The sequence below is a fragment of the Melanerpes formicivorus genome, unplaced genomic scaffold (genome assembly GCF_026170545.1).
Source record: "Melanerpes formicivorus ecotype bairdi unplaced genomic scaffold, bMelFor1.0.p_v2 SCAF_12, whole genome shotgun sequence".
Lineage (NCBI taxonomy): Eukaryota > Metazoa > Chordata > Aves > Piciformes > Picidae > Melanerpes > Melanerpes formicivorus.
The window spans coordinates 20,975,782-20,989,696 of NW_027142364.1; the positions used below are offsets into that span (position 1 = coordinate 20,975,782).

At 57.5% G+C, this 13,915-nt stretch overlaps 1 protein-coding gene across 1 annotated transcript; it reads right to left on the bottom strand.

The window, feature by feature from the left end:
- Positions 1–8,450: 8,450 nt before the first annotated feature.
- On the bottom strand, positions 8,451–10,525 carry HES1 (hes family bHLH transcription factor 1). The gene is made up of 4 exons (XM_068145648.1): positions 10,305–10,525; positions 10,125–10,220; positions 9,932–10,019; positions 8,451–9,224 (listed from the first exon to the last, which is right to left on the bottom strand). Exons 1-4 carry the CDS (start codon positions 10,410–10,412, stop codon positions 8,740–8,742), a joined length of 777 nt encoding a protein of 258 aa, XP_068001749.1. The 5' UTR covers positions 10,413–10,525; the 3' UTR covers positions 8,451–8,739.
- Between the last annotated feature and the right edge of the window lie 3,390 nt (positions 10,526–13,915).

Below are 13,915 nucleotides of genomic sequence, written 5' to 3' on the forward strand. Positions count from 1 at the left end.
TGCTGCCCAGGGAGGTGGTGGAGTCACCATCACTGGAAGTGTTTAAGAGGGGACTGGATGAGGCACTTGGTGCCATGGATTAGTTGATTAGATGGTGTTGGGTGATAGGTTGGACTTGATGATCTCAAAGGTCTTTTCCAACCTGGTTTAATTCTATTCTATTCTAAAGCACCACTGTGCTTGTGAACCTAAAAAGACACTGGTACTTAACTGAAGTAATCATCAATATCTTGTTCTTGATCTGAACAGGCCCATTTTGCAGGTGTTTCTCAGATTTTGGGGTAGCTCTTGTTAACAAGAGCCCTGCAGGGAGCATCCCCTGGTCCCCAGTGCTGTGCTGGTGCTGCTGCCCTCTGCACACTCACTGCCCAGGCCAAAAAGTGGCATTTGTTGGACTCAGGTCACTGCCCTCCAGCAAAAGGGGCTCTGGGCTGAGCCCCAGCAGCATGTCCTGCCACCGGCACCTCCTGAAAGGGACCTTCCGCCGCAGCCCCGGCCCATTGTCCGTGGGGATAATTGGAAGGAGAAGTGAAATGGGGCTGTAATGAATTCTGCTGCTATTCAGTGGGGCCGGCAGGCAGAAAGCTCGCTGCTCCTGCCAAAGTGCTGAGGCTGCTACTTCTATTCTGCGGCGGGAGGGGAGGTCTCCAGAGGGCAGCTCGCTATTGAGGAGGCTCTGGGGTTGAAACAACACCCAGCGCCTGAAGGTTTACTCTTGCTGTGCGAATGTGCTCCGATGTGGCTGAGCACAGGGTCCTTCCCCGAGGGCTTGGCAGAGCTATAGCCAAGCTGCTAGTGCTCCACTTGCTCAGTGCAAGGCTGTGGCTGCATGACACACAGGGGTGTCCCCATGCCTGTCGCTGTGCTGTGCTGACACCAGCTTCAGTGCTGCTGCCCTTTTCCCCAGGCTGCCCTCGGTGGCTGTGCCTGGCCAAGTCCTCCTTCCCTCCTCCCTGTGGTCTCTTGGCCATAGTGACCCCCACCCCCTCAGACCCCGGGCCAATGCCACCCTGGCACCCAGCAGTACAAGCGCAGCTTCCCCAGCGTGCTGCTGTGGGCTGCACACACCAACGGCCGTGTTTTGGAGAGTGATGGAGCAGCCCTGGAGGCGGGGCCCGACCTGGTGGTGGATGGAAAATCCGGGCTGCTCTTTGCAGGCACCCTGGGGTTGGTGAAGGGCCTGATGGTGCAGTGCCTGTGTGGTCCCTCCCGCGCACCGGCAGAGCCCCATAGAGGGCAGCTCCTCTCCCACATGCTCTCAATGGTAGTTGGCTGCTTCCAGACATCCTGCATCATTCAGCTCAGCCCTGCTGCAGCTGCAGCCAAACTCCTGCTAGGAATTCACATACAGGGTGGGGTTCTCACCTCTCAAAAGCTTGCAGCCCTGCCTGGCAGCATCCAGCTGGAGGCAGGGACCCTGCCAGGGCAGTGCCTGGAATGCTGAGCTGACTCAGGTACACACAGCCTGGGTTTGTGGTGCTTCGGCCCTTGGAGAAAGCTTTCTGCCTATTTGCCCGAGTTGCAGAGAGGTTTGTGCCAGAAGAAGAGCTGGCAGCCTGTGCAGGGGTTGGCCTCCTGCACATGAGCCAAGGAGAATGTGGGGGTGCCCAGCTGCCTCCACAGCACAGGGAGGTACACGGGGACAGCAAACTAGTGTTACAGGATAGTCCCCATGGCTGCTGGCATTGGTTCTGCCCTGAGACACACTGGTTTTATGTCCAGACTCTCTTCAAGCAAATGCCTTTTCTTGCTCATGGGGATGACACAGTTCCAAACCTTGGAAAGGGATTTGGGGCTTTTGTTTCTGGTCCAGCAAACTGGAAGGACATGCAGTCAGCAAATCACTGGCAATTATGGCCATTGCAATTCTCTGCATCAGTGCCATAAACAAGTGGGCAGGGAAGCCCAGAGCACAGTACCCTGAAGAGCAAGGGAAGACAAACAGGACTTTGCTTCAAGGTTCAGAGCAAGCTGCAGGCATCCCCAGGGCTAAATGCCTTTCCAGTGCATGGTGTTCTGCTAACACCTTGGCTCAGCAGGGCTTAGCAGGCTGTCATAAGCCCCAAGGAGAGCCCTCCTGACCTCCCCAGGAAACGACTCCAGAGAGCAATAAACTGGCTCCTGTTTACTTTGGGAGGGGGATCTCAGAGGGCTTTAACACACAAGGGACAACTCTGAGCTGTGAAAACTGGCTGACACCCGAGCCATCGCTGGAGCAGCCTATAGTCGCCAGCAAGTGCATGGGGCCAGGTAGGGTCTGAACCTCCCCCACAAAGGATGTGGGGCCATGGACAGTTTGTCTCATCAAATCTTTTCCTGTCCTGTTTCCCATGGGTGATGGTTAACCAGCCCTGTCGGCAGCTTGCTCCTCCAGACAGGCAAACACCAGGTGATAAGGGAGCTCTCACCCTGTGCAAGGTCTGCTGTAGGGGTGAGGGTGGGAGGGAGCGGTGTGTGGCTATGCTGGTCTGCCCCGGTGCAGGAGGAGCTCCCTGAATATGTGCTCTGACCTTCTTGCTTGCTGTGATGCTGGCTGAGCAAGCACAAAGCAACTCCTGGCCATGCCCCTCTCCCCTTTGCCTGTTTGCCTGCTCCCACCCCACTGCCCTCCTCCACTCATCCAGCAGCTGGCTGGCTGTGGTAGTCCATTTCCTTGTCCCTTTCGGGAGACATGATCCCACTCAACTGGTGCCCAGCACCAGACCCACTCTGAAACCTCCACGGAGACCTGACCCAAACAAGCAGCATCACAGGCAGGGGGGCTGTCCACAGCCTCTGCCTGCAGCCTGACCGCACGCAGCTGAGCCCAGCAGGGAAGGCAGCGAGCGCCAGCACTGCCTGCGAGCACTAACAGCTGCCTGGAGCCTGCTCAGAAACACCAGCCCGGGCTGTCCAGCTGCCAACCCCTGTCTTTCAGAGCACAATGAGAGCTGAAGGGTGGGTGAAAGCAAGCCACTCTGTGGGAAGGGAAGTGCAGAGCTCTGTGCTGCAGGACAAGCCAGCGCTAAGCCCATGGTTAGTAGGGGTGAGGCTTGCCTGCAGGGAGAAAAGCAGCATCCCTCAGGCCCATGGGGTCCTTGCAATGAGACCTTTATGCAGCTGTTGACCACGGAGAGCCCTCCCAGATGCAGAGCTGGGGATGGGGGCTCCAATTTACCATACATGGGACCGGCTCAGTTGGGAACACTGTCTGGTGAAAGGGTTTGTCTCAAAGCATTGTCATCCCAAAGCTCCCCCATCCCTTCCCAGGTTCATCATCTTCTCCAGCTCTCACCACAGTGCAGCTCTGAAGGATATAACCTGGTCACTTCTCCACAGCCAGGAAGGGCTCCAGTATCGCTCCACATTTACAGATTGCAGTTGAACCCCTGAGTGCAACAGGCCATTTGCTCTCCCTCTCCATAAACTGGATTCATTTCACTGCTGGGACAAAGGCAGGTTGTCTTCCAGGTCTGGAGCCGAGCCTGCTGCTGATAGAAGCAGGGGTGGGGCTCAGCCTGATGCTGGAGCTGCCAACAAAGCCTAATGTTCCCTGAGCTAAACAGAATCAGCCTGTGTTGGTCCTGCCTTATACCAGTTATGCCTCAGTGAGGATGCTTCTGGGCGGTGGGGGGCTCAGGCCCACCACTGCCTCTCCTGTTGAGCAGATGCCCTGTGCATGTCCATGCTGCCAGGAGGTATGGAGGCTTATCTGTGCCTGAGCTGCAGCAGGGCTGGGGAACTAAGAGGCAGGCAAGATGTGCAACTGCAAGGTTCAGCATGTGTCTCTACATCCTGCTCAGCCTCTTGGTACAAACACTGTCCAGATTCCCAACGTCAGAGGGAGAGACACCAGCCAGATCGTTTTACGGTTTCAAGAACTCATAATGTTTTCCAGAAAACAAAGCTGCAGCCCATCTTCTGCAGCAGGGAGAGCTGTGGCAGCCTCCGCTCATCACTGACAGCTTTCTGACCTCCCTGGCGGCCAAAAGAAGTCAACAAAATGCAGGGCACCCTTGGGAAAGGTTCTTGCAAGGTACCCTGGTGCACCCACATGCTGTGTCCCAGTCTGAGGACGCAAAGGGAGGCATGGCTTTGCAGGGAGTACAAGAGTTACCCAGCCCTGGCTCCCAGCCCCTGAGCGTGTCCCAGTCCCATGGCGAGGCTGGCTCTCAGCCTCTGCTCTAACAGAGCTGCCCGAGCTACCATGCTGGCGTGCTGGCAGGCTCCTTACAGCTGGCCTGCTCTTAATTAAGTGAAACACTGCTTTTGTACAGCTGAGCCCCTCAGGAGTTCGGGTACAGAACCTTTGCCCCTGCAGCTGGGCTCCTGCTGCTTCCCCCTGTGAGGCAGGAGAGGGGAATCAGGGCCAGGGCCTTTGGGAAGCACATGCCAGGGCAGCGTGTCCCACCCGGGAAGGATGCTGGCTGCATCTGTGGGGTGACAGGGCACAGTGCAGGCTGTGCCACGCTCTGCTGCTGGCTGTTTGCTCTCTTCAGGCCCGAAGGCAAAGCCCAGAGTTCTTGTCCTCACGGGCAGATAATAGTTAATGTCCCAGCAGCTGTGCTGAGCTGGCTTTATTGGCAATAAACCCTGGCTGGAAACAGCTTCTTAATCTTTAAAGATTTCAGGTAGCTCTTCCTCCATGGCTGTCCTTCAGCAGCAGCACCTCTACCCTGCCCTGCTGCCCTGGCATCACCCTTGGCAAACACTTTGGGGCCAGCTCCACTTCATCCTTGCAGTGCTAGCATGAGGTACACTGTGGGTGCTGGCCCAGGGCTGAGCCACAGCTGTGCAAGTACTGCTGGAGAGCTGGTAGCCCTGGGGCACTGCCCTGCCGTGGCTGCGCTGTGGACACAGCAGTTCCGGGGCAGAGTTTTTGGGAAACTGCTTCTGCTGCAAAGGTTAGTGAGAAATTTGTCCTATCTCAGCTGGGAGTACTGTCTCCAGCACCAGCTGATGGCCAGGAATGTTTAACCATCGGGAGTGGAGTCATTTGTCTGGGCTAACCCCCCAGGAAATCTATGCTCTACAAAACAAACCGGGCTTTTGTTTTAAGTGAACCATGTGTTATCCTGTAAATCACAGGTCCCCGTCCTTGCCTTGCCTTGCCCTGCCCTGGGGGCAGTGGCAGAGCAAAGGCAGGCAATAGCTTGGGGGCTGGCGCAAGCCCGAGTCCCCAGCTGGGCAGGATCTGGCCCTGCTGTTGAGCTGCGTGCCTTGTCCAGAAGCCGTGGAACTGGAGCATCCTGACCCCCACAGCAAGCCAGCCACCCCCAACCTGCGCACAGCCACAGCACAAAGACCCCCCAGGAGATTTGCAGTGCTGTCCCTTGGAGGGTCTTGCCCTGCCCCCCCCCCGACTGCCTGCTTCGCTCCTTCCAAACCCAGTCCCAGCTGCCCGGCTGCTTTTCTACCGTCCCCAGGCTCCTTGCGGGCTGGATGCTTGGATCCTCGCCCAGGGCCGACCAGCGGCCGCAGGCCCTCGGCAGGAGCGCGGCCGGTGGCTCAGGACAGTCGGCTGGGGGGCCGCGGGGCCGCGGGGCCGGGTCCCGTCCGCGGCGGGCGTGCGGCGGCGGCGGGCTGCCGGCGTTCTGCCGCGCCGCCTGCCAGCGGGGGCCGGAGCAGGCTCGTGTGCCGGTGGCAGCGGCTGCTCCCTCCCGCACTCCCCACGCCGCCTGGCAGCCCGCCACCGCACCGGGGGTTCGCTCCTTTCTCACGACCTCTCAGGTTCCTGAGCTCATCTGGGAGCTATTCATTTCCTGCCAGAAAACAGCCTTGCCTGCTAAAAAAACCACCTTGGCCGCAGAGCGGCCCAGGGCTTGGTACGAGGGCTCTCCCGGCTTAAATCATAAAGCTCCGGCTGTCTGGATGGAATCAAAGGCAGGACGGGCGGGGGGGGAGGGGGCGCGGGGGCCTGAGCCATATGGTAGCACTTAAGAGCCAAGGAGGAAGCGAGGAGGGGTCTCTGCGCTGCTCCCGAGGAGTGTGGGAAAAGTTAATTGACTTTAATGACAGGTTTCCCGGGAAGGCAGACTGCGGGTGATGGGAGGGAGCTGCGGGGATGCGAAGAGTGGCCGCGGATGTAAGCCCCGCGGTGGGTGGGGGGCATGGCAGGGTGCTGGTAGGAGGCAGTCAAAGGCCCCTGCTCCTAGCCCCCCATGCAGGCGTGCTGCAGGCAGGGATGGAGCTCAGTGCTCCCTGGGCTGCAAATGCACACGCTGGAATGTGGCAGATCGCTTAAAAGTCCAAGAGCCATTATCGGAAAGGGACAGACCTGGCTCCTACCTTCTGTAGGGTCCTCTCTGCTGGCTGGCAGAGAGGGTTCACCAAGATGTCCAGAGAAGTCAACAGGAGATGCATTCCATTCAGCAACTCCAAGACCAGTCTCTTTTCCTACCCATCCTGCACAGCCCTTGCAGGATCACAGCCAAACAAGGGGCCACCATCTAGCAGCTCAGCCCTGTCCCTTCCCTGGTACTCCCTATCCCTCCTTTATCCTTGCCAGCTCATCCCACAGCATCAGTTGGAAGGCACTTGAAAGGCAACCCCTGCACATAACGATCCATGGGCTCACAGCTTGCATTTGTCATCCCAATTTGTCATGGGCTCAGTGAATTGGCATCAAGAGTACAGCTCCTGGGAATTGCTCTGATCCCCTCAAAGCTCACAAACTCAAGCAGATCTCTCATGTCAACAGGCTGTGGGAGAGAGTAAACAGAAAGCTTTGGAGCAACCGGTCCAAACATGGCCTATCTGCTTTATGCTAGGCTATTTAAACTCCATTAGCAAATAGGTTCATCTTGTCTTTCACTCCTGGCTCTGCTTGGTGTGCTCTCCATTAGCCTACAGCAAAACCCTGGGGTTTTTGTTTTGTTTTTAACCTTTCTAAGGTGCTTTCCAAACCAACTGCTTCAGCAGAAAAGAAAACTCGAAGCTGGAACAGCCTCAGTTCTTACAGGTGATGTGTTACTGATCTGCCTGAGCTCCACGCAGGCCATCCAGCACCAGGAGCTGGTCTGATGCAATTCCCAGACAGACAGGTCCTGCAAGAGCTTCTTTAAACAGAAGGTGGGCTCAAGTCCTGCCCTCAGTACCTCCAGTGCAGAAAATAAGGCCATGGCTGGTGTTAAGGAAAGCAGGCTCAGCTTGTGCAGCTACACACCTCCCTAGGGACAGCAAATTAAGTGTTCCCAAATCCCAGGGGAGCAATTAAAACAGGCCAGCAAGGCATTGGGAGACAGGAGGGAAAGCTTTTGTGCATCACCCAGGAAAAATCAGACCCTGCAGCCCCTTTAAAATGCCTGAATCTTATCAGTGCACCCTGCAAAGAGATCATGGACACCTCCCACCCTCCCTCCCAAATGCATCTCAAGATGTATTTTCAGATGTTTGTAAACAGGGAGCAAGCAGGGGAAGCTGGAGCGAGATTCAAACCCCAGCAGTTTCATGTTTTCATGCTCTCCTCAGCTTTCATTTCCCCAGCACCTGGATACAGTCAAGCACCTGGCTGATCCAGACAAAATCCAACAAGCTTTTGCAGCAGGATTTGGAAGGAAACCCCAGTGGATTCTGGCACATTTTAAAGCTGTCCGCTCTGAGTTAGGACTTGTTAGAGGTGATGCAAGCTGTAACCCGAGACTGCTGTTCACCATCTTGCCTGAAAAATCAGCCATCCCCAAGCCAAAGTGGTCAGTTGCTGCCCACAGTTATACACAGAGATAGCCCACAAGTCCACACAGCCCCACACCACTGCCCCAGACACATGTTTTCCATACACTGAGAGGAAATGCCCAACTCTATCAGAAACACATGCAGAGCATTAATCATCAAACAGAGCCTGGCTGGTGCTCAGGGCTGGGAACAGCGCTGTGCTTTTAAGTCCAGGTGAAGGAGGTGGCTCAGTGCCTGCTGCAGCCTGTCAGCCAGGAGACAGGAGCACTTGTGTCAGGCTTGTCCTGCAGAAAGCCACTGGTTTCATAACATGAGAAGCCAGCAGGCACTGCTCTGAATCAACTGACTGAAGTCATTTGCGATTTACACCATTACCCAGGAGTGGGCCCCTCTAGCTCCAGGCCAGAGGCTCACCCAGGCAGCCTAGACTCAGAGCCAGGCTGTCAGTCTCTGTGCAGAATCCATCTTGCTTTGCCTGAGCTACTCCTCTCCATCAACCTGAAGGAGCCAGGAAGAGAGCAGAGATGCCTCCTTAGTGCGTTCACCAGCTCTGCAAACATAAGCTCTCTTTAACAAGTCTGATCAGTTGAGCTGCTTCCAAGCAGCAGTAATTACATCTGCCTCAGGGAAGGGAGAAGGGCCAGATGATTTCACAAGACAGAGGGGACAGGAGGGTCTGAGTGACAGCTCCAGTCTAGAGAGCAGGACAACGCAGCCCCGGAGCAGCACAATCCACAGGCAGCCAGGAGCGAGCCATAAGCTGGACTCCCTCCTATGCACATATGCCAGCACTCCAATTTATCTCCAAAGGCCTTCCAAAATGGAAGAGACTTTTATTTTAAGAGCATTCAAAATAATAATTAATAATAATAAAAAAAAAAAAAAGACCAAAACCACCCCCCCAGTCTTTGGTGTCACACAAGGAAGGGGAGGGAAGAGAGGAAAAAAGCTTTCGTGTAAAACACGAAACACTGTCGAGGGAGCGCTATGGTACAAAGGCACAATCCAATATGAACATATAACCTATGTACAGCCGTGCCAGCAGCACGGGGTGCTGTGCTCAGTCCAGTCCAGTGCCTGCTACCCTCACCAAGGTCTCCAAACCGAGTCAGCTGTGCTAGGTGGCGGGCCAGGCGGCGAGGCAGCAGTGGCAGCTGTGGGTGGGCCGCCATACAGGGGCAGCACAGCACCACCAGGAGCAAAGGCAGCGCTGGGGATGAGGAAGGCGAATTGCCCATCGGAAGCTGGCAGCAGCTGGAAGCCGCCGTACACCTTGGCTGCATCGGCACCCGGCTTGCAGGGCATGCCTGGGAGCGGTCCTGCACCGCTGCCTGGCGGCACCAGGGGTGGCCCAAAGGCTGCGGCGGGTGGCAGAGGGGGCGGCGGTGGGGGCGCCGGGTAGTTCATGGCGTTGATCTGGGTCATGCAGCTGGCCAGGTGGCCCAGAAGCCGAGTGCGCACCTCGGTGTTGACACCCTCGCAGGTGGAGAGGAACCGCGTCACCTCGTTCATGCACTCGCTGAAGCCGGCACGGTACTTGCCCAGCACGGTGGGGTCTGTGCTCAGTGCAGCTGCGGGTGGAGAAAGGCGCACAGCAGTCAGCACGCTCTGCAGGGACTGAGGGTGTGCAGCCCACCAGCACTGCAGCCCGCAAGCCCTCTGAACCACGAATCCAGCCCCCTCTGGCAGCATGCCCCAGGTACTAAGGACCCAGATGGAAAGCATGGCCCCTCCACTAGCAAGCCCTCCACCATCAGGGACCCAGGTGTAGCATAAACAACATCCAAGAGTTCTCCTACATCTTTAGGTACTGGGGATCCAGGTTGGGAACAGTTTCCCCGAGTAGCTCTTGTATCTTCTGCTCACTCAAAAGCAGATACAGGTGGAGAACAGAGATCCACTATTAGATGGGACCCAGCTTAAGACTACAGCCTTCCTAGTGCTGGGGATAAAGATACAGAGCACAGTATTCCCCTCCAGCCCCCCCGTACTGTGGGTACAGGTACAAAGCAGTGTCCCTCACCGTTCCCTGGTACTGGGGGTACAGGTGGGGAACGCTGTGTCGCCTATGTTCATTCCGTACCCAGGACGCAGGTGGGGAGCCCACCAGCACCGTGTATTGGGGATACAGGTAGAGAGCACTGTGTCGCCCGTCACTCTCCAGTACCGGGAACACAAGTGTGGGAGCCAGGTGGTCCCGTTACCCTCGCTACCGAGGACACAGGGAGGCAGCAGGTCGCCCCCAGCCCTTCCCCCTCCAGCTCTTCCCGGGACTCACCGGTCATCTGGGCTCGCTGCAGGCTCCGCAGGTGCTTGACGGTCATCTCCAGGATGTCAGCTTTCTCCAGCTTGGAATGCCGCGAGCTCTGCAGGCACAGGCAGGGCTCAGACCGGTCCGACGGCAGTGTCGCCCCCCACCCACACCCCCACACCCCCCACGCACTCCGACCCGAGCTTTCCCCCTCGCTTACATCTTTCTTCAGCGCGTCCAGGATGAGCGTCTTCAGCTGCCCCAGGCTCTCGTTGATGCGCGCCCGCCGCCGCTTCTCCATGATGGGCTTGGAGGACTGCAAGAGAGGCAGCGGTCAGCGCTCGGCTCTGCTCCGTCCGGCACTGCCCGTCTCAGAACCGTCCGCCTAGACCGCCCTTACCTTCCGGTGTTCCGCCGCCGTCTTGGGTTTGTCGGGCGTCGCGTTGACGCTGGCAGGGGTGGCGGCCACCGGCGAGGCGCTGCTTTTCTCCATCAGGTCGGCCGGCATCCTGCGCCCGCCCCGGCAGCGCCCGCCGCCGCGGAGGAAGAGAGGCCGGGGCCGCGGCAGCAGCGGGAGCGCTGGAGCCGGCGGGCGGCGAGGCCGGCGGGTGCCGCGCGCCCTTGGCCGCCCCTACTTATAGCGCGCGCCGCACGCGCGCGGCTCGTGTGAAACGTCCCCCGCCGCCGTTCCCACACTCGCGCCCAGCCAATGGGCGCCGCCCGCACGCGGTCCCGCTCGTGGACGGCGCCCGCCCATTGGCTGCGCGCCGCGCGGCGGCCGCCGGCCAATGGCGCGGGGCGGGCAGGCGGGCGGCCGCGGTTAACCCCTTGGGCGCCGCCCGGGGCGGGGCGGTGGGAGGACATCGACGAGGGGGGAGGGCGGCCGCCTCTGGGGAGCGCCGTGCTAATTACCAGGTTAATTTGCGCCCGTGGCAGGCGCGGCACCGCCCGCTCCCCTCGGGGGGCGCTGACTGCCGGCCCCGGGGCGGGCTGCGCTGTGGGGGGCCACGGTCCGGGGTGATGGCTTGGAGGCAGCGATCTGGTCCCAGCTGTGGTGCCCGCCCGGAGCACAGCTACCGTATGCGAGGCCAGCCGCGGCCCCTTATCCCCCCGGCCGTGGCCTGCGTTGTCCTACGGTGCCCTCAGCCAGCGCCGCCCCAGCTGGCTGCCCCTGCCCGCATGCAAGTGTCACCGAGGCCGGGCGCCGGCCGGCGGCTGTCTGGAGGATGTGGGGCAGCGGGCAGGGGTGCGCGGCGGCGCAGGGAGCGCCGCGGGCTGCCGTCGCTGCGGGTTGCGCTCCCCGGCGCCCGCACGCGTCGGCGGCAGGGCAGCTGCGGTGTGGTGCGGCGAACGCCCTGGGCTGGGCGCGGGCCCAGCCGGTTCGGACAGTTTGTGGGTTACTTAAAAAAAAAAAATAAAAGTATTTCGCCTGGGGACTTGAATCTTTTTTTTTTTTCTTCCCCTTCGCTTGACTGACTTTCTCACACTCCTGTTCCCATAGTCTGCCAGCTAAGCCTGAGTCATCCTGCCAAGAACTAGACCTGGCCTATTCACAAATGTGCTCACTCGCGCTTTCTTTCGGGATCTCTTTTCTTTTCTTTTCCTTTTTTTTTTTCTCCCCAGTATACACAGCAATGTTTTTCCACCTCTTCCAGTACCTGATCTGCACCTGTACAGGGCCAATCCCACACGTATCACCTGATCTCGCCTTTTCAGAGACCGTGAGAAAAATAAAGTTCAAGAAAGAAGAGCCATGTTTGCAGATCTCACTGGTGCAAAGCCGTCATCTCTGCAGAGGCTTGCCTGCTGAGCCTTCGGAGTCAAGGAAAAAAAAAAAGGGGGGGGGGGGGGGGGAATAAATAAAAGGGAGAGTATCATGTTTAAAACTGCAGAAAAGTACAGATCCAGCCTTTCTTTGTGCTCCTCGATGGAGCCACAAGCCTTTTGATTTATAAACAAAAAGTAGCCGTCACCGGCTTCAGATGAGCAATGTTTGAGGTAAGCTTCAATTAGGCAGACATTTGGGCAAACTCGGGCGAGGCAAAGATCGAGACCGCACTAGGAACTCACTACCAAAAAGCTTATTCGCAGTCACCTTCATGGGGAAATCGGAGACAACCGATTAGAATGAAAACTACAGCTCACTGCCGGAGAGCCTTAAAAGTTTTCCAGTGGACGAACAGTTTTTATAGTGCTGATATTTATATATATTCGGGTGAAAACAAAAGGAAGTTGCCACAGTTACTGAGCTGGTGCTCTCCTTCCCGCGGGGATTTGCAGAGGGCTCAGGAGATGCAGGGCTGGGCAGCCCAGTCCCTCCCGGCCGGGAGTGAGAACAAGCTGCAATTATGTCCACGTTGATGGTAGCCGAGGATCTGCTAACTGCCTGTGATTGCCGGCAACAGCTCGGTGTCTCGGGGGGATGAGAGCCGGGCGGGCAGCGAGATCAGGCTGTCATTAGGGGTTGCCAGCACTAGCCCACGCCGGGGACCTGAGAAATGCTTGGAGGCAGCTCCCCTTACCTATGCTCTCACCCTGCCACAGCCCGGCCCCTGCCTACTGCAGAGCCCACGGGAAGGGTTTTGCTTTCAGGGTGTGCAAGGAGCCAGCCTGCGGAGCACTGGGCCTCCAAAGGCACCCACTTCAGTGGAGGCTCCTTGGATCCAGGAGCCAAGTGCCGCACGGGGCAGCAAGGAGGCAGTGACACTGCTGTCCCCGCTCCACATCGCCGCCGCCGGCGGCCTGCCGCTGCGAAATGCCTTACACGTGCAAGGGCTGTGATCCCCAAGCGGAAGCGCTTATACGTGTGAATTCCCCGGGGATCAGGAGAGGAAGGGAGGATTTGCATGGAAGGATGTCTCTGGGAATGAAGTAGCCGAGGCCAGCTCTATGCTGGAAGGAGGTGGTGAGGAGGGTTGCAACTGTTGATGGGACCAGGAACAGAACTTCTGGGCATTTTCAACCCTGCCTTTTTTTCTTGTGTGTGTGAAACAGTTGTCAAAGGGGAGATGAAGCCCCGAGATAAAGGGCTGCCCCCGGGGACCGGGTTGTCCCCCTTCCTGCAGTCCCCCAGCTATGGATTGTTTTGTTTTCCTTTGCTCCGGTAGTCATCTTGTTTCAAACTCTGAATTGTCCATAACCAGATTTGGGAAGAACCTTTAGACAGCACATTAGGGCACTACTGTCTGGGGAAACATCTTGGAGGAAAAATCTATTGGCAAGAAAATTTAGTCTAGTCCGTGGCATGGGTCCAGTGGAGGAAGGTGGAATAAAACAGGATGCAGTCTCTGGTGTAGCACGCAGGAAGCAAGGAGGTGGCAGGGCTGGCTGTGCCTGCTCACCAGTACTTTGGGAAGCAGCCAAGATGAGCAAAATGTGCTTCTAGTAATCCCAAAAACATAATATCCAAAGTCTGCAGGATCCTAGGAAATACAGAAAATAGAAGCCAAGTTGCTTCTAAGAGCCAGGGTACAAGCTGGTGCCCAGGATAGCACATCAAGCTCTTCCCCTTTGGGTCACGGACTGAAAACCTAGCCTGGCCACAGCTCAAAGTCGTCAGTACCCTGAAGGCTGGAAAACAAGTGCTGTATCTCAGGGACACGTCCCTGGCGCAGATGTCTCTTCTGGCCAGCTCTGCACACACGCATGTCCGTGTCCCAGAAGCTTTTGTGCAATCCATCCCACCCAGCTCCCCCGTGAGGTGTGATCTCAGAAGCTTTGGGTGCGTGTTTCAGGGTTCATTTCTCCTCCATAAACATTTGGCAGCTCTTGGGACAAGGTCACTTTCAAACTGCCTTGCTGTCAAAGTGCTCTAGATGACTAAAAGCTTTCATGGACATTGTTCCCCCATACACCAGGTCCTTCTGGTGAAGAAGGCAGCTTTCCTGCAGCAGTGTCACTGCCCATGCCTCCCAGGACAAGAACACCTCACTGGGTAGGATGGTAGCCCTGTTTTATGGCAAATCTCTCCTCCCCTCTCCTCTGCATTAGGGACCCATTTTGCAAGGACCT

Bases quoted from the DNA above. Each gene is read 5' to 3' on its own strand.
- HES1 (XM_068145648.1), bottom strand. From the start codon at position 10,412: ATGCCGGCCGACCTGATGGAGAAAAGCAGCGCCTCGCCGGTGGCCGCC. The intron at 10,221-10,304 runs GTAAGGGCGGTC...CCTCTCTTGCAG, and splicing joins CGGCGGCGGAACACCGGAAG to TCCTCCAAGCCCATCATGGA. The intron at 10,020-10,124 runs GTAAGCGAGGGG...CTGTGCCTGCAG, and splicing joins TGGACGCGCTGAAGAAAGAT to AGCTCGCGGCATTCCAAGCT.